The 23,053-nt window shown below is 43.4% G+C and overlaps 1 protein-coding gene and 1 pseudogene across 1 annotated transcript in view; both read right to left on the reverse strand.

Annotated features, from left to right (window-relative positions):
* Window positions 1–13,802: 13,802 nt before the first annotated feature.
* On the reverse strand, window positions 13,803–14,455 carry LOC129084840 (60S ribosomal protein L18-like; annotated as a pseudogene).
* A 3,575-nt stretch (window positions 14,456–18,030) lies between these two features.
* TAF3 (TATA-box binding protein associated factor 3) overlaps window positions 18,031–23,053 on the reverse strand; it is a 168,546-nt gene continuing 163,523 nt past the window's right edge. The window contains exons 6-7 of the mRNA XM_054593871.1: window positions 20,781–20,887; window positions 18,031–19,949 (exon numbers count right to left, since the gene is read on the reverse strand). Of these exons, the coding sequence (XP_054449846.1) occupies window positions 19,835–19,949; window positions 20,781–20,887 (222 nt within the window). The 3' untranslated portion in view covers window positions 18,031–19,834. The remainder of the gene's footprint in view (window positions 19,950–20,780; window positions 20,888–23,053) is intronic.

Here is a 23,053-nt window from a genome sequence, read left to right on the forward strand (position 1 = left end):
CCTGTGCCAACAACACTAGCAACCTTCCGGCTTGCTGAAGTAGAAAGGACAGGAGTCACTGGTAATTTGCTCAAGTTTTTTGTGCCTGTTGATTACTTTCTCTTTGCTTGGATTAAACAATCGTTGCAAATATGCAAACCAGTGAGAGGAGATTCATACATATTCGCTCTCCAATTGTTCCTCCTGACGTCAGATCATAATTTCTTGGTAATTGGATGGCTTGCACCTGAATAATGCTCATCTGAAATTCTCCACATTTCTCTGAGTTACAGTAGATTTTATACTGAGAGGCAGGAGGAGGACTTGATTTTTTTTTTTAAGGATTCTTTTTGGTTACCTGTAGTTCCAATTGTCTTTCCTCCTCCTCTACACTTAAGAACATTTACTTCTGAAATGTGAGGACTTGGAGTTTGTTTCCTGGGAATATAATTTTTCAAGCAGTTCCAGAGAAGATTGGAGAGTGGTCAGCACCGGTCTGTCAAGATGGAGGAAATGGGGGTGCTGTTGGGGCAGAAGCAGAGATGAGGTTCTATGGAGCCAAGTTTATTTCCCTCCTTCTGCTTAGAGCTCTTCAAGGCTCCTGATCATAACCCTCCCCACCATTCAGATTTCTTGTGCTGAGGTTACCCTAGGTTCCCAGCTCGCTGGAGTTCAAATCCCAATGAACAATTCTGTCCTATGCCCTCAGGCAAAGTGGGCAGCCACACATAACCATAGATTTAAAAAGCTTAAATCTTGATGACAAAGATATTTCAAGTTCAAGGTGGTAGAGAGAGAAAGGGACCTGATTTTTCTGGACTATTTTCCAGTTCACTTTGGCCTTTGTGGACTTCCAATGTCTAGTTCCAATTTTGTATTAAATAGCGTGTGACTTCTCTTTTCTCTCTTTCTCTCCCTCTTCACCTCTTCTCTCCTTACCACTCTCCCCTCTCCTCTCTTCCTCCCTTCTGTCTCTTTAGGACATACCACTCCAAGAATTTCAAGTATCAATTATACGTAATATTAATTTCTCAGTCCCAACCAGTGAAGTGCAGATGATCTGATAGGAGTATAAAACCAGTGCTTCCCTAGATGAAACAGACCAATGGAGCCTACTGGGCCGTTTCCCATGCCCAGATGAACATTCAATTTTCCAGCATTATCTCCGCACTTAAACTCGCTTTCTCCATTTCTGTGCCAAGATAAATTTGCATAATATTTGCAGCTGTAATTAGCTGATGAGCATCTCCCAGCCTCCCCCTTTTGTTTCTCTCTGCATTTGGTCTTCCATTGATGCCACGTTTGATCTTTAATATTACAGGATTCTCAATAGAGGATTTCATATCTTATCTTCTTGGTTCCAAAATCTTTTATGAAGGAGAGAGGAAGGAAGAGAGGGGGTTTGGGGAAAAGAGTGAGGAGAATGAAGCTTCACTAATTAGAGTCTGAAAATGTTCGGTTGGAATAAGGTACAGGTAGTAAAAGAACAAATAAAAGAAATGGAGAAATATGGTGAGGTTGGGTGGGGTTGGGTGGGGAGAGGTGGGACAAGCCTCTCAGAATGTTGAGTCTGGAATAAATGGGTTATTGCTTCAGAATTCAGGAGTGGGGTTCGGGAACATGGGCTGGTACCTGGAACATGGGTAGGGTGGGGGGAGTGTGGCTAGCAGCCAACCCCAATGGTGTGGCCCTTCCTCTTTTTCTGGGGAAACGGCTATTGCTGGGGCTTGGAGTAAGACACTCTTCGGGTGCTCCTCTCAAGCAAAAAACTGGAACTTTTGAAACCAGGCAACTTGTTTATCTGCTCATCTGTTTGTCTCTCATTAATAGAGAGCAGAGCAGTTCTGAATTTCTCATATGCTACTGACACTTTGCATTCTCTCCAGCACTGTTTAAACAAAAATAAAAGGTGCTCACTGCTGAAAAAGAAAGAAAGGTAAATCAGAAAAAGAGAGAAAAAGAGATAAGGGACTAGGAAAAAGAAGAGACGGGAGTTCGTGGAACGGAATAGAGTTGCATCCAGAAGTGGAGCAGAACCAGCAAAGTGCACCCCCCCCCCACCCTTGCTTCGTCCTGCTTGTCATTGTTCTGTTAGTTTTCTGACTTGGGTGGCAGCAGGGTGGGAGGGAAGGCGGATTAGAGGAGCCACTGGTTGAATCAGTATTTGTGGGAATCCGGAGGGGCAGAGAGAGAAAGGAAAGGGAAGAGGGAGAAGGAGGAAAAAAAGAAGACAAGAAAGAGTCGACTTTCATGCCAATCATTGGAACAAATAGCTAACATTTAACGTTTACACCCGCACTGGCGGCGCCCTGGCGCTCCGCGGACTTGGAGCCGGGCTAAAATGTCCCGAAAGCCTTTGGAGAAACGAGTTTCCAGCTATCAGGTTCTCCCCATCTCCCCCTTTCATAAGGCTTCAGTTTCAGGCTGGACTTGTCCAATGTCTGCGTTGCTTCTGCGAGCTCCTAAATGAGTGTCAAGGAGGCAAATATCAAATAGCGCCAGGGTCAAGGCGATTTAGTTAACCGTGAGGGGCTCTCAGGACTTGAAACTTGTGTGGGACTCGCCGAGGACTGAGGCGGGCAGAGAAAGAGAGAAGGGAGGAAGGAGGGAAGGAGGGAAGGAAGGAAGGAAGGGAGGGAGGGAGGGAGGGAGGGAGGGAGGAAGGAAGGAAGGAAGGAAGGAAGGAAGGAAGGAAGGAAGGAAGGGAGGGAGGGAGGAGGGAGGAAGGAAGGAAGGAAGAAGGACTCAGACAGACGTGGCTGGAGGGGCCTTCACACACCTTTCCTTCACAGGGCAAAGTAAGGCACTCTCTGAGAAGAGTTCCTGAAAACTTCTTTTTTTTTTTCTAATGAGACCAATTTTCTAAAGTGAAGTTAGGAAATTGGGTTCTTACCCAAATCTTGTCAATGTGTATCTTTAGTAATTGTATTATCTCAAGGCCTCAGTTTCCCCATCTGCTAATTGAGGGGGTTAAACAAGATAATGGTCAAAGTCGTGGAGCAGGCTGGGAACACAAGGGAGTTAATAGGGAGTGTGCAGAGGTGACCTGAGGACCCTGGGATCGCTCCCTCCCCCAACCTGGCCTGCAGGTGCTGGCCGTTCTGACGTCCAGGAGAAGGAGCCATCAACTTCCTCAGCTCCTGAGCCGAGGGCCTCCCAACCTCAGAGCTCTGCAGCCAGAAGCAATAGCCACAGTTCTGGGGGGGCGCTCTCTGGGGAAGTCCAGCTCCCCGTACCCCAGCCCTCCAAGTTCCTCCGGCGCTCTCTTCTCTGTCTAGTGTCTCTTAAGTGTTTGCAAAAGAGAACTTTTGGGGAGGGGAAGAGGGGGCGGACCGAGGTTTCTTTCAAAATTCCTAACTCAAGTGCCAGAGCGGAAGTCCCCGCAGGCGCAGCCTTGGGACCTAGAGCGGTAGCTCCTCGGCTCCACGTGCCACAGGAGCTAGGAATACTTTCTTGAGTGGTCTTCCCCTCGCCCCGCCCCGCCTTTATTTTCCAGACCCGGGTTTTTGTGCTGGAGGTGATGGAGGATGGGGGAAGGTGGGGACGTCGGCGCGTGCTTGGGCATTTCATTGGTGTTCCTGGGGAGCGGGGGTCTCACAGTCGGTTTAAGGGATGTGTGCACTAGACTCAAAGATTTATTTCCGTGAACCCTAAGTCGAAAATTGAGTTGAGGCAACAGGCAGCCGCAAAAGGACTGCGTCAAAGGAGGCTGCTGTCTCCAGGGTTGGGACCCAGATCCGCTCCCACCCCTGGCCCCATCACCCCCTCTACCTGCAGTTCTGGGTCCTGCAAAGGCCGAGCTCCAGGCCTGGCCTCGCAGGCCAGTGCCCCTGAGCCTGCGGCGTGGACGGCTTGCGGGCTGGGGCACAGAGGCGGGACACAACAGCGCGGTGCCCCGGGCACGCCCAGGGTGGGCAGGGGCCCTGCTTCTTCAATAACCCTTCTTTTAGCGAGCCTTCCCCTCCCCTCGTGTAACTTCTCAATAATAGTCATGAAGGCGAATCACGATGCTACTTTCTCAAATGAGAGAGAGAGAGAGAGAGAGAGAAAGAGAGAGAGAGAGAGACTATACGCACCCAACTCCACTAGCGTTTGGTTCCGGAGAAATTCTCAAATAGGGCAGTGTAATTTCTCAGTTGATTTTGATTGACATACTGTCCCTGGGATCATGTGTTAATCCCTTCTTCACTCAAGCCTTTTCATAACTCATTTCTCTCTTGCTAGATGGGGACTCAGATGGTTACCGAGGCAACGATGATAGCACTAAGCTATTTCCCTCTCTGCAAGGAGACCATTATTCCGCATGCATAGGCCATTTGCAGCAGAGGTCGTCACAAAGTCATTCACAACACAGCACACGTTTATTAAACTTTTATTCTCCTTTTTTCCCCCAACGCAGAAACTAGTTTGCAGTTGTACCGGGGGTACCATTGTCCCGCTCTGGGTGGCACTGACTGCACCGGACTGCGTGGGCCCCCATGTACACTCCTTTACACACCAGCACGCAGCCACCTTGCAGGGGCCCAGAGGTCTCTTCACTTGTTCATCTGCCCTTGGGGGCTTCTCGGACCCCACCTCTGTGACCTTGAGGACGAGAAGAAGCGGTGACAAGCATCCAAGTGTAGACAGGAACAGGCTTCCCAGGCCGTACCACCCCCTCCCGAGGACTCGGTTAACAGAGGCTCCTTCTCTGTCTACCTTCCTATACACAGCCACCTTTTGTCCCCTTTCTCGAAGTCCTTCCTGGGCAACATCCCTTTTCTCCTCTCCTTCCCTTCTTTCCTCCCAGGGCTCTGCGCCCCCGCGGAGGCCCCTCCCGGAGCCGAGCGGGCGCCGCCTGGTCGCGCTGGCGGCCCTGGTTCCGGAGAAGCCACCTGACAGGAGCGCGTGGCTCTTAGGTTTCTTTTCCCAGTTTGGCCAGTAAAAGGGCCTGCTGGGGGTGCAGGTTCCCGGCCCTGTCTCCCGCACGTCGGGGCGCTCGGAATCGAGCGGATTTGGTCCCCGGTTTTCCCTCTGCGGAAGCCTGGGCGGGGGGCCTATGGGTGGGAAGCCTGGGGCAGTCAGTCAAGGTCAGATCGACCGGTCTACAGTAAAGCCAACAAGACAAACATTTGTATTCCCGATATGCAAGGCCGCCAGAACCAAAGAGCAGTTAGGAAGGCTTTGATGGCCACGGCCTCTACTTCCCTCCATCTCCCCAGCCCAGTTCCTCCCTCCCGACCTCCTTCCGGAGCCTCCTTCTTCCCTTCCCTTTCACCCCTCCCAGTCTTTGTCACGGGAGCGACGGACTCACTGGGGCCCTAGGGCCAACTCTCCAGCTCTTGCCCGGCTTCTGTGAACTTGACCGGGGAAGACCGGGCGCCCACCAGCCGGGCCCCACTAGCCGGGCCCCAGCGACTGCTCAAGCGGCCCCTGCAGCCAGAGCGCCCCGCTCCTGCTTCCTCTGAGGCGACGCGCCTGCCACACCCACAGCCAGGGGCGCGTCCAGGAGGAGCGCTCTCCGGCCCACCCCAAGTGCGGTCGGACGGCTGTCACCCGCCAGCCAGAGCCAGGCCGCGGAGCCGCTCGCGCTCCGCAGACGCCGGCAAGGAACGGAGCTGGGCCGGGACAGACGTGCGGTGGGCTGAGGGTTGGGGGCCGTGCTCCTGCATCCGGCAGGTGGAATGTGCTCTAAGGGCCTCCGAGGGTCACCCTCCCTTACCAAGTCTAGGATTGCCCGGCTGCCTGTCGCCACCCCGCAGGGGGCATTGTCGTCCAGAGCGGATGCCATTTGCACGGGGACGCCCCCCGCCCCGAGCCCTGTCCTATCCCTAGAGCGTCGGGAGGCTCTGTTCAGCCAGAGCGATGGCATCGCCTGCCCCGTCAGGAAAGCTCTGGCTTGAGCTGGGGTGCAGGCTCCGGAAGAGATGGTGTGGTGGGTTCCCATGGCCCCCGAACAGGATCCCCACCCAGTGCCTGGGGAACACTAGTGCAAGAGAGGTGCTGGGGAGAAAGGGAGGAACCCCTGCCCCAGGAAGTCAGAGGGCTTTTCCTGGGTCTCTCTTTCCCACATCTACAGATGTTCCCGAAGAAAATGATCTAGAGAAAGGAACCTCAGACCAGCTCACCTTTCCACAAGGCTTTCCCAAGGGTGCTGTTGCTGGCGTCTACAGCCCCTGGCTGCAGGGGCTGAGAGGGGTCATGGGCTCGGGGTGGGCTGCAGCAGCCTGAGCAGACCTTACAAGACGCGGGGCATGTGTGGGAAGCTGACCCGGCTTTTTAAAAGGAGACTTCAAGTGCCTAGGAGCATAGGTAGGTCGAGGGCTGGAAGAGGGGTCAGGAGGAAGCAGACCAGGTGTCTCTGTGGGCCTCTGCCCTGCCAGGCTTCAGAGGGTCACAGCAAGGTCATATTTGACTCTTGGTGGGGAGGGCGATGGAGACCTGGGTCTCAGAGTGTTGGAGGCCGGCATTTGAGGCTGTGTAAGGGAAAGGCCCCAGGTCTATGGGGTGTCAGGGCGGTGCCCGTGTGTGCTGTCAGGCTGGAGACCAGCTTCTAGGTCAGCAGAGGTGACAATGGTTCAGGGGAGCGCTCTTGTGACCACGGGGTGTCTTTCCCAAGGGTGGGTCAGCTGCAGGGCTGCTATATCTGATTTGTGTGGTTTAAGGCCCATGTCACGTGACTCATCACCTCATTGAGTATTTTTGGGTGGAGACCAAACTGATGGAAATTCTGTCCTAGGAAAAAGTCCATCCAGATGACCGGAAGCTTAGGCACTTGTACCAAACGCCATAACAATATTATTATATAACAACAGTAACCGCACCCATCACAAACACATAGGTTACAAGGTAAGGCTCATTAAATACTCAGAACATCCTGTAAGAGAGGTTTATCCTTTTTTAACAGGTTACCCAGTCAGTCTGACAGGAACCTCTGCTCGGCTCTCATCCATGCTCCGTGGACCTCCTGCTTTCCTTCCAGGAGACCTCAGGATACACAGGAACAGCAACAGAGGGATGAATATTTATATTCATCCATCATTCCCTTCTTTCTTTGACACGACGTTCCCCGGTGGGCACCTTGCTAAGCTCTAAGAGTGCAAAGTTGGGGACTTTGTCTGCCCACAGGTGGACTGGGGAGAAAGACGGCAAATAAATCATCACAGATGCACTAAATACTCTATTAAAAGCACGGCAACGATGGCGGGTGAGCCCAGAGGACAGAATGCCTGTGAGGGCCGCCGGTATGTACCAATGTGACTGTCTGGGGAAGTCAAGGATGCCTTGGAGCAGAGCTGGAGCAAAGGGAGTCCCAGGAAGGTGCAGGTAAGTTCAGCGACACAGGGCACAGAGAGTCCAATGAACCATGAGAAACGCCATATGCCCTGAGTGGGGAGAAGGGAGAGAGGTTGAGACAGGACACATGATGGTGTGAAGCCTTGCAACCCAAGCTAAGTGGCTTTATCCTATGGGCCCTGGGGAACCAGGATGGACTTTAAAGAGAGGAGCCCTGGGGAGCAGTTATAGAATCAGGATGCCATTCTGGTAACTAGCTCTCATTTTCCTCAGCCACACACCCAGAAATAAAGTGTTTGCCTCCTATTTCCAGTTGCATAAAGTAAGTGGGTAATCACACTATATTTTTTTGTTGTTGTTTTTACTCTTGATTTTTGCAAAATGCTTAGGCAAAGGCAACACCAAGGCTCATGTTTCTCTATGTGTTTTTTCCATACTGCTGTGGGGGACCTTGGCCTACGCAGTCGTGTGTGTTAAGAATAGCAGCCCTGGTCTTTGGCTTTGTTTCAGAGTCGCAGCTTTGCCTGGACCAAAGGCACTGTGACAGTTTAACTACTGCAACAGATGAACCACAGCCCAGGAGGTGAGCGGTGACACCACCCAGAAAACCACACTGCGACGTGTCTGTGATGGAGAGAGACGAGAGGAGCACTCTCATGAATATATGGCAGGTATCTACAAACCCTCACACTAATTGATGGGCTCTCTATATATCATCCTAGATAAAGGGCCCCTCTGTAGTAAATGCTGATGGTTAGAACATTCTGATAGGGCTTTGTTAACAAGAAGATAACAGAAGAGCGAGATATGTTTGTTTAGCTGCCTATAGATAAACCCAATAGGTCTTTGTTAACTTTTCATGACTGATGGCAACCACTAACCATGATAAATAATCCTGGAAAAGGGAACTTTGTTTAAAGTGCCAGACATGAGGCCTAAATTTTTAGATCTTTTGAATGAGGAGGAAGTATTCTCCACGTGTTGAATACACATATGTCACAGTGTCAGCCCACCTGAGTTTCTCTAAATAATTTTAAACCATCACCGATCCCCTGCACTGAGTTGTCCCATGATTCTTTTCCAGGGTGTGCTGTTTTATGCTGTTTTAGTCACACGAAAGCGGAGCAAGTCTAAGGAGCTGGATTTCACAGACAAGTCTTCCAAACAGTGGCAGTACATTGAGAAACTGATGCAAATGTTTTTGCAGTAACTGCAATCAGGTAAAAGTGTGCTTTACAGTACTTGTAAGGAATATGGTGGCCAGAGATGCGCTTCCCTGCAACACATCGGAAGATGCAAAGTCTTTTCCAAAACTCACTGCCAAATGAGGATTTGTTTTTAAAAGCTGAGGAGTTAAGTTTTCCCACTATTTTTAAATAATGTTTTGCCTACTTAGTACATCATCCCTTCAGCTAGATGAAGCCACAAGTATTGCTACACCCAGAATCCACCCAAAACAAGAGTCTCAAAGAATGTTAAATACTGGTACAAAGAGACCAAACTTCTGTACTGTTATCATTGCCTGTTATCTTTAATGCAATCTTTTAAAAGAAGGCAATCATTTTTCTTAAAAACATCATTTGAATTTTATCTCTGCTAGAACACTAGGGAGGAGGGGAGCGGCTGACCTGCCCATATAATCTTCCCTAACCTGCCGACTAATCAATTTTGATGGGAGACTCGATATTGGGTCTCTGAAGTTAACCATATTTGCCACCAGTAAATGGAGGTCCCAGATGCAGTGATGTTTTGGTTAATAACAATATTAAAAAGAATTCATTCTTAATGTAGCAAAGTCACTATTTACCAAAGCCCTGGGTTAAATATGTCCTAAAGTACTGGGGAAAGCTTTCTTTTCTTTTTTTCCCAATGGGAAACAAGTGAAAAAGAGCTATTGTCATTCAGGTCCCTTTTTCGGTCCTAAGAGAAAACAGTTGGATTCACTCTATGGGGCGGTTCAGTCCTGAAAGCATCAGATTTGATTCCCTAGACTCCTTGGAACCGCAAGTTCACATCCCAGAGGGGTTGGGCTCAACCCTTCCTCCTTCCTAGGCAATAAATAGCATGGAAACCAGGTTATCTACGTGGCCAACTTTCAGGAAAGACCTTGAAAACAGAGCCGGGGTGGACCTGGGTGATCACGTGGTGCTTTCCATTACAGTGGGGGGAGGGGGGACTGCAGGGTGGCTGAACCCACTGGGGCCGGCCGGCAGGCAACTAAACGCCATGCTGATGCCAGGAGATACTTCAACTGAGTTTTTAATAGAAGTCCATTTAAAAGCCTGCGATAGACAGCTGAGGGAGCCGGCTCCACTTACCCTTGTGTAAAGCATTGGGTGGCTCCATCAGATTAGGTGGGAGAGGGGTAGGGAGTTTGGAATGTTTACTTTCATGTTCACTATTCGGCGGCATTTCTATAGCGCCTCAATATCTTAGCACCATATTTTGTATTCCTGATTAGTGGGTTGGCTTAGGTACAACACGATTAATGTTTCTTTCTTTCTTTCTTTTTCTTTTTTTCTTTTTTTTTTTTCTTTTTTGGCTCTGAGAGCTGGTGCCCTCACCTGAGTCTAAACAATCAAGTTACTGAAATTCTAGCACACTTTTTAAACCTTGTGCCGCTTCTTTGCATAAGATGTACTGTTTCCACTTGCCTTCACACATACTATTTGTCCAGTTTCTGACACTATTCCACTTAATATTAGAAAAACAGGTTTTCTAGTGAAAAAAAATCAGACAATGTCAGCGAAGACCAGCGAGTGGTTGTGTTAAGGTTGGTTTGTTTTTGTGACAGGCTGTCCTCATACCTGAGCAGTGACCAGGGGAAGAGAGCTCACCTGGACCTTCTTTACTGTTGTTCTTAAACTTTTGTTTTTCTTCTGATCTTTCAACACTAATGAAATGTGATTTACAAATTAATACAAAATAGGAGCTTGCAAACTCTTATTAACCACACTTTGGTTTCCAAGTGCATTATAGACATATTAAAAATGATAGCCATTTAATGTGATTTTTGAGTGTATCAGCAGCATAATCGCAAAAATTGTACATGGATATATGTAAATATAAAGTGTTGTGAAATCTATATAGTAATCACATGGTATGTTTTTGTATAAAAATTCTTTAGATGAGTCTATATACACAAACTTTGACATGCTTTTCAGAGACAAAGTAGGCAACCATCTGACAACGATACTAACCAGTTGCTTGGGAAAGGAGGTGAATAACCTCTTATGGCAGAAATACCATCTTTCGAGTTTGGTCAGGATTTCCGCTGCATTAAATTGCTGTATTGTCTGTGACTACAAACTGAAACAGGGCTAGCTTGGTTTTGGTAGGCTGGTAACTTGAAGCCCGCAAATAGGGCTTGGTATTTTGTAATCAATAAGTGGACCTTCTCTATTGTTTTTAGTGATTTGAAACAAAGTTCAGTGACAATGCTTTGTACATAAAAACATTTGAAAAAATAACTAGCCATCCAAGAAATGAAGTCGATGTTGAAAGGGCTTATATTACTTCTCAGGTGCTAGCAACCTCATGGAAGCAGTTTAAATGTCCGTAGAGTCAGTGCATGTATATCCTATGTTCATATTAATGGTGCAGAAAATTTTCACTAAAATCTTATAGAAACCACTGACGACTGATATTTTGTACACAGGTTCAGGCTCCTGGATACATTAAATACGTATTTAATGAAAAATTGTGAGTTTAAGTTGAAAACGTCAAACTCTGTCCACTTGCCTTCTTCCATTGTATTGACAATAAAGCAACAGAAGCGCTTCTATGCTGTTTTATTCTTCTGTAATTAAAGATGTACACCTGAGCAGGAAGCGTCAGTAAACGCACTCTCTCCAGCAGCGGCTCTGCTCTCCGTGCTGCCGCAGCCCTGGCGCCTGTCGGAGAACGTCTTTCTGTGAGCCCTGTGGAATCTGCTCTTGCAAGACGTAGCCTATCTGAACAGGATGGCTCAAGTGCCAGCTTTTTGTATCCTATTTTTTTTTTTTACATTAAGCCTATTTTTCATGTTATTTTAAACCCAATCAGCACTTTAAAAATGTGAGGGCAAGTCATTTTGATTGGGTTGCATTCACACAACACACATATCCTTTCACCTATGGATTTGACATCAGAACACGCATTGAATAGATGTCACCTTTTGAACAGAATCTATTTATTTTTAACTTTTTAAATCTCAAACACAGAATGTTAGAGTCAAAAGAGCATAGAGATCTCATGTGACCTCTTTGTTTCAAAACAAAAGGGCTGAGGCCCTTGGAAGAATCAAGGCATATAGTTAGTTAGGAAGTGTGTTTCTTACATTGCCTTCTCACACAGTCCTTCCTGGCCATATGGAAGGATAGGATTGCAATGAAGTAGCAAGGAATGTCTACATAGGTGGATATTCTAGAACCATGCTGTGCAAGGTGGTAGCTACTAGCCACCTGTGGTTATTTAAATTTCAGTTAGTTAAAATTAAATGAAATTAAAAATTCAATTTCTTAGTTGCCATAGCCACATTTCAAGTGCTCTATTGCCCATGTGGCCATGGCAACTGTATTGGAGGGTGAAGAATTTATATAGAGCTTTTCCATCATCACAGAAAATTCTGTTGAGCGACCTGAGACCTGAGATTGAGTGCAGTCACTAAAGAACACAAACGTTTGTGTATTGAACAGATTCCTAAAGGCACAGAGGATGGGTGCAGAGGCACCTCCTCCACTAGGGGGTGCTCTAACAGTTAGTGCATCCCTACAGCTGGTCCAAATTTAGAACGTTTGGAGAAATCTCTCATTTTAAGTGTAAGTTGGGTTTCTTTACTTTACCTGATACACTGACTGCATTAGAACTTGTAGGTGTTCAAGAATGGATGTACAACCATCGACCTGATGAATGTAGGTGAAACTGGACTATGGCTTATCCTCTGTGATTTACTATTCTGTTTAGTTCTCTGAGACTGTTTAGTGTAGTAATTAGAAAATGCCCATACTAGCCAAGTCGATTGCATTTTGAGTTGCTACATATGAACACTGATTATACAGTCTGGCTAATGGATGCACTTAGGCCTGGACAGTGGCATAGTTCTCCCTCTACTCTCCACCTCTGTTTACCATAGAGAGATGTATAAACCTGAGCTGAGTATCCACTCTGGAGAAAAGCACTGGGAGGAAGCCTCTCTCCTGGTGATCTTCTGTGTCCAGTATTAAATTATGTGATCATAAAATTGCCTAGCTAATGTATTGTCCAGCTTTTCAAGCCCTGATTGTAATAGCAAGATTACTCTTTCGATGGGGTGTTGAGACCCAGAATCTGAGGATCATAGGAAATCCAGAATTCATAGAGCACTGAAAAGTTATTGAAAGAGCAAGTTAACATATATTAATGGATTAACCTAAGAAAAGAGAAGCTACAATAGATACTGTAGCTACCATTCTTTGAGCTCTTACCATGTGTTAAATACTTTACATATGATTTCATTCAATTTTCACAACTACCCACGCAGATGTTCTCATTCTCCTTTTACAGAGAAGGAAATTGAGATTTAGAGAAATTAAATGATTTATTCAAATTCATTTAGAAGTTGGGCAAGAGAGCCAGGATTCAAATTCGGGTTCTGACAAAACATAAAATAAAAAAAAAAAAAAGAAAGAAAAGAAGTGCACTCTTGGCTATTGTGATGTTACCTAGATTCCTTAAAATCCAGATAGAGATCTGAATGCAATTTGAAAAGAAGACATGTGAAGCAGAAAGTACCAATTTAATGCATGAAGCTCATCAAAAACCCTGTAAGCCCCCTAACCGGGGCATTGGTCTTGCCAATTCAACATAATTTCTTAAATTTGGTAAAAATATGGTAAGTGAAAATTTTTTTTTACTGAATTTCAAACTATATTTGATTTGAAGCATACTTACTAGAAATGTACTTGAAGGGGCATCGTCCCTATGAATGAGATAGGTAAGCAGATCAGATAGGTAAGTGGACAGGTGGTATGCCCACCTAAAGTTTTCCAAATTCAAATTTTTACAGCTCTGCACTACACTTTTCCCAAAGCAGAACAAAACTAAAAAGCTAATCAACCCCACCTGAAAGCCTAATTCCATTTGGGTCTTTGGGTGGAGAATGATATTTGAGAGGATAGCCGTTGAGTCTCTAGAAGGTGGTAACCTTGCTGGGGAGCTCTGGTTACAGCTGGCCTCACTAGTCCTTAAAGTGTTGTTTTGGTTTTTTTGTTTTTTCTCATATAGTTTTAAAATTATGCAGGTATTTGTTGGTATTTTCCCATCTTATCTTACTTTGTTGGTGAAAATTCACCTTACTGTTCTTTTTTTTTTTTTAAAAAGATTTTATTTATTTATTTATTTTTAGACAGAGTGCAAAAAAGGGAGAAAGAGAGGGAGAGATGTGTGGTTGGTTACCTTTCACACCCTCACTGGGGACCTGGCCCACAACCCAGGCATGTGCCCTGACTTTGAATTGAACCAAAGACCTCTTGGTTTGCAGGCCAGTGCTCAATCCCTGAGCCACATCAGCCAGGGCACCTATTGTTCGTTTAAGCAAACTCTCCTTTGACATTTGGCATGATAGGATTTAAAAATAATTTTTTCAGCCTCCAAAATCTTCTTGATAACAAGGTAGGATTTGGGGTGGTTTTGTAGCCACGTCTGGCCCACGGGCCTCTCGAGCGCTGGAACTTCCAGCCCTTGGAGTGTAGGTAGGGTTCTGTGTGGCTTTGACGGGGGGACCTTGCCGAAATGCCTGTATACCTCTCGGCCTTTGCGAGGACCAGAAAGCAAGACAGTGCCGCAGCCCTTGGAGGAGTCCAGGGCCAGCTGGTTGAATATGAGGATCTTGCTCCCGGCCTTGAAGATGCTGCTCCGGGCATGGCTGCTCACACGAAGTGCACATACCTTCAGGTTGGGCACCTCCTGGACACACACTTCATCGGTTATAGTCCCTACAACCACCGCGGTTTTGCCCTACCGCCAGGAAGCTTCATCTTTGGAATTACTGGGAAATGGGACAAAGGAGGCCGGTTAGTGTGACTCAGGAACGACCTCTTCATCACCACTTGGTTGAAGGTGGACCTGGTTTGTCTGGCCGGTAACCTGTAGAGCCTGGCCAACAGCCTTGGGTAGCGTCATGGCTCTTGGGCTATTTTCACTGAACCTCTAGTTCTTTGTTGTGGTGGATGTCAACGCCCATGATGGTGCCTAATGCTCCATCAGGTCTGGGCAGGATTTACAAAAATTTGATTTACATACACTTCATCAGAAATATTTATTTCCGTAGATTAGTTTTCTCTCTTTAGAGGGGACCAATCTTTTGTTTTTATTCAAATACAATAATTCTTCCTGGGAAGGTTATAGTTTGGTCAACTTCGTTTTTTTTTTTTTCCAATTACAGTTTTTTGAATTGTAGAAGATAACAAGCACAAAAATAGCCAACTCTTACATATACAGTTTTAACATATAAAGTGGTGTCTGTATAACCACCTTCCAGGTGGAGAAGACATTACCTGTATTCCAGAAGCAGCCCCAGCTTGCCCATGTCTTCCCATCCAAACTTCCCCCCTCTCTCCATAGAGGAAGCTGCCATCTTTACTTTTACTAGAATCTTTCCTTGCTTTCTCACCCTGGAATGTCTCTCTTAACATATGGCCTATTTTCCTCTTTTTGGACTTTATATACAAGTACTCATGCTATATTCTTATGTCTACATTCAATATTGGTTTACAACATTTTCTGGTAGGATGTTCCTTAGTCTCATTGACCTAACATTAAAAATTGGTCAGAAGTGACCATCTTTCCATAAACGTCTCACCTGGATCCATTTTTGAGGTATGTGTTGCAGTGCTCTGCACCACCAGGGACATGTCTCATTTCATCTTTGTACGCCCACAGAGGATGACGTGCCTTGCCGAGTGATGACTACTGAGGATTTTTTTTTGAGAAGTACATGGACATGGCTCAATGTGTGATATTCTGAGCCTGTCATTTATTTCTGTGAATGTTGTAAATAGCCATGTCAAAAATAGATCAAAAGAAAGATGAGAATTGGTTAATTAGGAATCCTCTTACAGAGAATTCAGTTTCTAAAAGCTAGCAAAAAAAGAAAAAAGTTTAACCAACATTCCCAACAATACATAAGAAGAAATAATTATAATATAATCTAATAATAATTTTGGATAATTTGAACTCTCTCTCTGGTAAGCATGTCTATAGTTTAAATGAGTTAACTAGAAGCAGTACATTTTCTTTAAACCATTCAACTTGGCAATAGTTAACTCATTAAGGACTGTAACACTGACATTCTTTAGGTTTGTGTTGTTTTGCTTAAGATAGTCCATTCTAAATGTTTCATTAAGTCAAAAATAAGACTCCACCAGTAAAACTGCGTAAAACTTCAAAAGGTTAACAAAATACTGATTAGGTTACAAGGACATAGTATGAGATTATTGCTTCAAGCAAAGTACCTAAAATATGCTTCCATCCTGAAAACCCAACACATTTAAATCTTGTTGAATGTATGTGTGTGTATATGTTTATGTATTTTTCCAATATGTCAATTCTGCTAGTTACTAGGGTAGTTAATGTAACCACCTGCTATGCTTTTAAATATTTTGTTGTAATATACATTTCAAAATGTAAAGCTCTATCAACATTAAAACCACTTGCAGGCTAAGGGGAACAGATGGGAAAAGAACAGGTATGAAAGATGCCTAAGGTTTAGTGAAGCACATTTTAATACACCATATACTGCAAAAACAACAGCAAAACCACCGAGAAAAAGAAGTGACTAGGGTCCTCAGAAGCCAGACTACTAGAAAAACTGCATGTGGGTCTAGTACATCTTGCCATTTTCCATGAAGTCCAGCAAATGTGGGATGGACAAACCACAGTGTTTAAAACCATTTTACAAACTAAAAACTGAGTTGTCCAGGATAAAAAGGTAACTAGCAGTTTTAATAAACCTCATAAAAACTACATGTTATGTTTAAATGATATTAAGAATAAATCATTCAGTTTTCCATCTAAATATCTAATTTCCAGTGTCATCTACTGGCCAGCACCCATGGATTAATCATTACTCTATACTTTCTAGGCTACAACTAATGCAAGATTATCGAAGAAATCATTTCCTAACAGAATGATTGGTACTATTGTGGAAAGAGCCATTATTCAGAACATTATCTATTTCATTCCTCAGTCAAGGTAACTTATCTACTTTTAGACTTAAACTTCTAAAAAAGACTGCTATGATCTAAAGAGATTGGCCATAAAACTAGTTGTATTGAAAAGTTAGCCAGCATGCCTTCAGCGAACTGATTAACATTCGCACTGGCAAGGTTTCCATATCGCAGTGTCCATTTTATACTTTAATTTGGTTAGTAGGTCTTTGTTTAATCGTCCTATTGAAAGAAGAACAAAGGCGGTTTAGGCAATCTGGGAGAGTAATGCACTATATTTTATCTCTGAAAAAGGCCGGACAAAGCCAGAATGCTCCGATACCCTCTGATTTTTCCGCAGGACATTTGGAACCACAAATTGCCTGGAGGATAAAGATCCTCACTGTACTTAACTGCAGACACCTTCAGAAGAGAAACACCATGTCAGTCATAGAAATTACGTTTGCCAGCTACACAGGGCTCTGAAGGGAGATTATCTCACCAGAAGAGTTTCTGTTTCCTGGGAGGGAGGGCATCTGTTTCTTAAATGCCACCTCCTCCAATAAAATCACTAGCCAGGCCAGTTTTTTTCCTAAGTCTCTTTATAAAGTATCGGTGCTGAGGTCAGGCGATAGTGCTGGTGTAAGTGAAAACAGTCCGTGAGTTTACTGACAACTGGACAACTTCTAATGCTCCGAAAGGGAAATATTTTCCATTCCTTTGCATCAAATTTTCTCAGTCACAGTAGTTCCTCCAATTCCTGTTGCTCTGTGATTTCCTTCTTCTTCAAAAGTCAAACCCTGCTTTCTTCTTAGTGCTTGGGTTCCCTGAAGTTTTTCTCCTGAGGCAGTCATCTTTGCCCACATTTCTCTCGCCCCTCATCCAATACTGGCCTTTTCTTTCCCAGTTTTGTTTGACTTCATTAAGGAAAGTGAATCCTGTCCATTTTCTGTTGTGTCTGTGGCATTGGTAAGCAACTCCTTTTTTCCTCAGTATTACTTTGTGGGGAGTGGCTCTGCCGAAACTTCTCACTTTGCTTTGTAACACAGGTGTTTTATTTTTGAATCCACGTTTCTTTTTGCAGTTTCTTGAACTTCCTTCAGTTGGTGCACGGACAGCCATCCAGTAGAGACTGAGACCACCAGTCCCTTTCACACAGGCCACTGAACAGTCCGAAGATGGTAACAGCTGTGGGTCTCTAGTGACCTGGACTGGATTCAACTCACTGACCTAGAGGTGAAAGGCTCTGTATTCCATTACTAATCCCTTGAGCTATCCAGCCCCCTGAAAATGATTCTTTGGTTTTATTATTGCAAAGGCCATTTATAAAATCATGAACTGGATTTAGGAAAGCAACCATGAAATAGCAGGGGACAAACTGATTGAAATTCCTTCAATGTAGTAAGGGCTGAAGCCTCTCCGTAGGATTGGGAGAAAAGTTAAATATAGGCACCTCCATTCTTATTTCAGTAGCATGACCGGCTCACTTAAACGTGGCAACTTTAGATACACTGACCATGTCTCAAGGAAATAAATCCTAAATAAAGAAAATGGAAAAGCAAACTATGAAATAGCCAATAATCTTTATTTTGCACTTCCCCACCCCACTTCGCTCTCCAAAAAGCACTAATGGGTATATTTGTGCATGTGAAAATATTGTATAAAGTATTTAGAATGATCTCAAATTAAGGAAACAAAAAACACATATCTTAACATAGATGCTTTCTTTGTAGGGATAGAAAAATTTGGCTTCTAGAACAAGCAGGGCAACGAAATATTGTACTCTTAAAAGGGCTATTCCATTTCCACTGATTTGCAATTTAACATTCAAGGCAGAAAACCTCATTTCTCTAACCACATAATAGGTCTTAAAATATAACTAATTCACACACTAATATCAATTTACTTGGCATTAAAAAATCACAATTTCTATTAATATATTTGTATTAGGCTCAAAGCCTGCATTCTATCATTTAAGATATCCATTACACTGGCCCAAATTGGGATTATTTCAAAATCAAGTAAAAGTCCATATTTATTCCAAAGTTGCTAAAATATGCTAATAAAATTAAATTTGATGTTTCACATTAAAAATAAAATATTTGGTTTATCTCTCAGTCATCTATAACATATAATAAATAGTGGGCAGTATAGCAATATAATAAAGTTTTGTGATACCCTGAAATTTGATGAGTTTTCTTTAAAAATTCATAATAGTCTTCATTTCAGCCTTAAACCACAAAATTAATGAACAGGTTTGCAGAAATAAAACAGTATAAACACAAAATGCTACAGTATATGTTTTTGTTTTTTTTACTTTTGGGGAATCTACATGTCCTTTAATAAAAGTCAAAGAAATTTACAGAAACAAAATAGATAACAAATCAATTTCAAATCATAAACTCTAGATTTAAATTGCCGCGTTGCCTTCTAACTGCTAGGGCCCTTTCCCCACCGTTCTGGGCACTGCGCGGGTGCAGCGCAAGGCAGAGAGCAACCTTCAACCGTGGCTCTGCTTTCTAGCCTTCTTTGCTATGTACAGCAGTAATTACAGACATGGCTGAAATCACAGTGGATTTCAGAGAAAGCCAGAATTAAACACGATAAAAATTTTAAAAATAACTACTTCATAAATATTTATTATTTACATGAGGGGAGATCTTCTAGTCTGAAGAATTTTTATACAGGTTGATGATGTATAAGCAGTGAGAAGAACGCCAGCAGTTTTAAGAAGGGCAAAGTGAGAATGCAACACAAACAGAAAATGTGAGAGTTAACAAAAATAACTTGCATGAAAGCAAACAGGACATGATAGAATCCTTTTTCTTAAAAAATATAAGATATTTCACAAAAGCCTGAACATTTTACATGTTAATACTAAAAACGGGGAGGGGAGGGGAAGCTTCTTATATTTTCATCATAAAAATATTTACCAATACTCCAACCAGAGTTTTCATTTCTGTTATTATGATTATCTAACTATTGAGGGAAAGAGGCTGAAAACTGTATACATCCTAATGATATCATCCTTAAATTACAGTCAAGGTGGTTTACACGTCATCTTCTCATCTAACACTTTCGTGAAAAGGCCCTGGAGAAAATAAAGAAAATCAGAAGGGAAGATTATGGTCTTTTTATTAATACTTGTCACTGGTAATAGAAAAATGGAGGCCGGGCAGCCCTCACGCCACACCTGTACTTGAGCGTGTGATCACATCACCGTGTAGCACAGGCCAGCCTGTTCCAGAAGGGAAGCGTCCAGAGTGGACGGTACAGTTCTCTTGTCCTCAGTCTTCCAAGATTCCTCATCCATAGGAACTTAGTGGTAGATGGGACGGCAAAATTGCATGACTCCCCTCCGAGTCAGCAGGAAAGGAGCCCCGAGGCCACACCATGAGTCCGCGCTGCAGGAGACGTCAATGTGCCCGATGCTTTCTCTTTTTGTGCTTCTTATCCTTCTTCTTGTTGGCACACTTAGGACAGAACCACTGCATCTCTTCTGGTGGTGCAGCCATTATTCCTACACAGGGCCTACATGTTAAGAAAAAAGATTTCAGATAAACAAGATCTATAAATATAGATATATATCTTCGCACACACTCTTTTTCTTTCCTTGTTTTTAGATGCTTTTAAATAATTAAAGAAAAATTTAAGTCTATGGTATAGTCACCAGAAATCCAAGCCAAATAGCTCTCATTTATGTAGCACTATTGTTAGGCAAGTGGATGATTATATTACATAATGCCCCTTTTATAGGCCTAGTGGAGAAATTAATTAGCTCATTTATCCTTTCAGCCAGGACTAGTGTAATTCTTCTGAGCAATGGCTTTGTTTTTATCTTATAGCTATCACATATCATGTGACTGAATGGATTTCTATCTTTTTTATCTGATATTTTAAAGATAAAATGAGATTATTTGCATAAATTTTGGTAGCATTTCTTCAGTAGTGGGAAGCAGCTGAAGAGATATAAAAAAACAGCTAAGCTGTCTCCTGTCTCTTTATTTCTGCAGTTTATGACATGTTCACGAAGTGGTGACCTCAATGTCACTGTCAAGCTTGGCAGCTCTTACTAGAAAGAAAGGAAAGGGGGACCCCTATATCTCCTTTCTTTTCCATTAGAAGGATATAGGAGTTAGGCAAAATATTCAGAGTTTAGGCTGAATAACAATAGTCCAAAGACTTTTGATTTTTAAAATTAGTTTTAATTACATTCTCACTGCCTTTGCCCTGTACACGGTTCTTAGGCTAACAGTGGAATGACAGACAATCCAAGAAGGACCAAAGTCACTAATCTGCTCTGCAGGGTGTCTCCTCCCAGGCAGCAACGGGCATTTCCAGGAGCAATTATGGAGCACTCACCAGTGGTACCAGTCGTCACAGTCATCGCAGCCAATCATGGGACTCCCGTCGTCAGGCTTGTTGCACCCAGGACAGATCCAGATTTGATTCCCCCACTCATCTCGGATCTGAGGGTTTTAGATGGCGGCAGGCAGGGGGCAATAACAGAGATGGGACGGGGGAAAAAAACAAAAAGAGGGCAAAATAAGAGTGATTACGTTACACTGTGAACCTAATAAACCAACAAATTAAACAAACAAAAAATTACGGTGGTTAACAATTTATTAAAACCATGATCATGGTCTTCACTATACTGAGGTCACATGAAAAAAAGAATAGCTACTAAGTACTCAGTGGTAAGACATTTCTAATGAACATTTTAAATTCTTTTGTGTAAGTCATATAAACATAGCATTTCATAATAATTTCTGTGAAAAATGTGACCTATGGCCACCATTACCTAAAGAAAACAAACAAACTGTAAACACAGAAGTTCTTAATAATTAGGGTCTTTATGGCAGTAACAACTGATGCTTTTGAACACTGTAGAGCTCAACCATGTGTCAGTCCCTCAGTCGCATTCATAGGCATGGGATTAAAATATACAGCCAAATGTGCACGCATCACCTTATTACTTATTAGCCAAACCCTTCTCCTGAACTAGCTGATAAGATCAAGGATATAAAAGAGTTGTTACTAAGTAACTTTCCATTCCCTTTATGACATTTTCAGTAAAGTACAATCACTAAAGGGCAAATGAAATAAGGAACTTGTGAGGCCAAAGAACTACACATTTTAACTTATGTTGCTACAAAGTTGGTGTGTGCTGGAGTTTATGTAACTTAGCAGTTCTAAATAAGAAGCATCCCTAATTGTTCAGCTTTCTCAAATTCCACATTAACTAGATCAATTTGGAAGAAACAACTGTGTGATGGGCATTCAAAACTGGCAACAATTGAAAGCTAATTTTCAAACATTTTCACAATAACACAGCACATAATTTCATTCACTTTATTTTGCAAGGTATGGTCTCTTCCTTCACTTCCAAATACAACAGTGACTAGATAGGCAGAAAAGAAAGGGTTCTCTGTGTGTAATGGGAGGACTGGGGCACAGATATTTCGTTCCATTGATGTGCTATTTTAAGGCCTGCCATGTTTGAAAAAGTCTCTACAAAGACAATCATGTTCATATGAAAGCTTCCTAAACATATCTGTGTGTAGTTACATACACTTCTGACTCAGCCCTCTCTGATTTCAGGGGAGAGAACTGCCTGTTATCATGTGCCGGCCCAGACTCCTATGCCCTGAAGCTGCCATGCATGGTCAGGCCCAATACCGGGTGACCTTTCTTAAAACTGGAAGGCTGTGACTCTGCTGCTATGAGACATTTGCCACAGCATCACTAGTAACTAACACTGAAAACTTGACAGTTACTAAGTTCTCTCGAACATCTACCTTGTGTAATCATTTTAAAACAACCCTTGGATAGGTTACGAAAGGAGAAACTGGAGCTAAGGAAATGTTAAGTGACAGTTCCAAAGTCATGCTATTTAGCAGCGACAAAAATCAGCCTTTTTGCTCTATAGCCTATTATCTTTCCTCCAAATCACACATCATGTCCTCAGTTTACAAAATATCTCTTGGGAGATAGAAGGCTTTTCATCTGCATTGACTATGTAAATCTGGTCCATCTCCAAAGACTTGGCGTAAAAATCCACTGGAGAATCAGAAGTTTTAGGGCTAGAACATACTATAGTGATCATCTAGTCTAAGACAAACCCCTTAATTATAGGAGAGGAAATGAAGGTTGAGAAGGTTAAACACATAATCTTTCCTGATCAACCCATCTTAGGGTGATGTGGCCTCAAATAAATACCTATAGCAATAGGTCCTCGAGTGGACCAGTTTAATAATCACAGATTTTTATATCGTATCTTCTGTTTCTGCCTTGTATTGCCAATTTAATACTGCTGTTAATTTTTCATGTGTTTATATCCTCTCTCAATACTTTCAAGATTTTCTTATCTTTTGTATCATTATAATGCTTCCAATGTTTAACTATCTGTTATTTCCTTCCAAAATGCCTTAAAAAGAGGTAATATTTGCACAATTTATAACAACTATCATGAATCCTACCCCACCACTTTTCCATCTACTCAGAAAGATCCGAGCCATCACTAGGCTGACAGGTCACAGTCTCTATAGTATTTGGTGGTCAAAGCAATGAAAGTTGCTGAACTCACTCAAACAGGTGAGTTTTGCCATCTGAGATGTGCTTGGATAGGGAACTCT

Source organism: Pteronotus mesoamericanus, unplaced genomic scaffold, assembly GCF_021234165.1.
Source record: "Pteronotus mesoamericanus isolate MK-2021 breed Mesoamerican mustached bat unplaced genomic scaffold, CSHL_Meso_final contig_130, whole genome shotgun sequence".
In the NCBI taxonomy this organism is placed as follows: domain Eukaryota; kingdom Metazoa; phylum Chordata; class Mammalia; order Chiroptera; family Mormoopidae; genus Pteronotus; species Pteronotus mesoamericanus.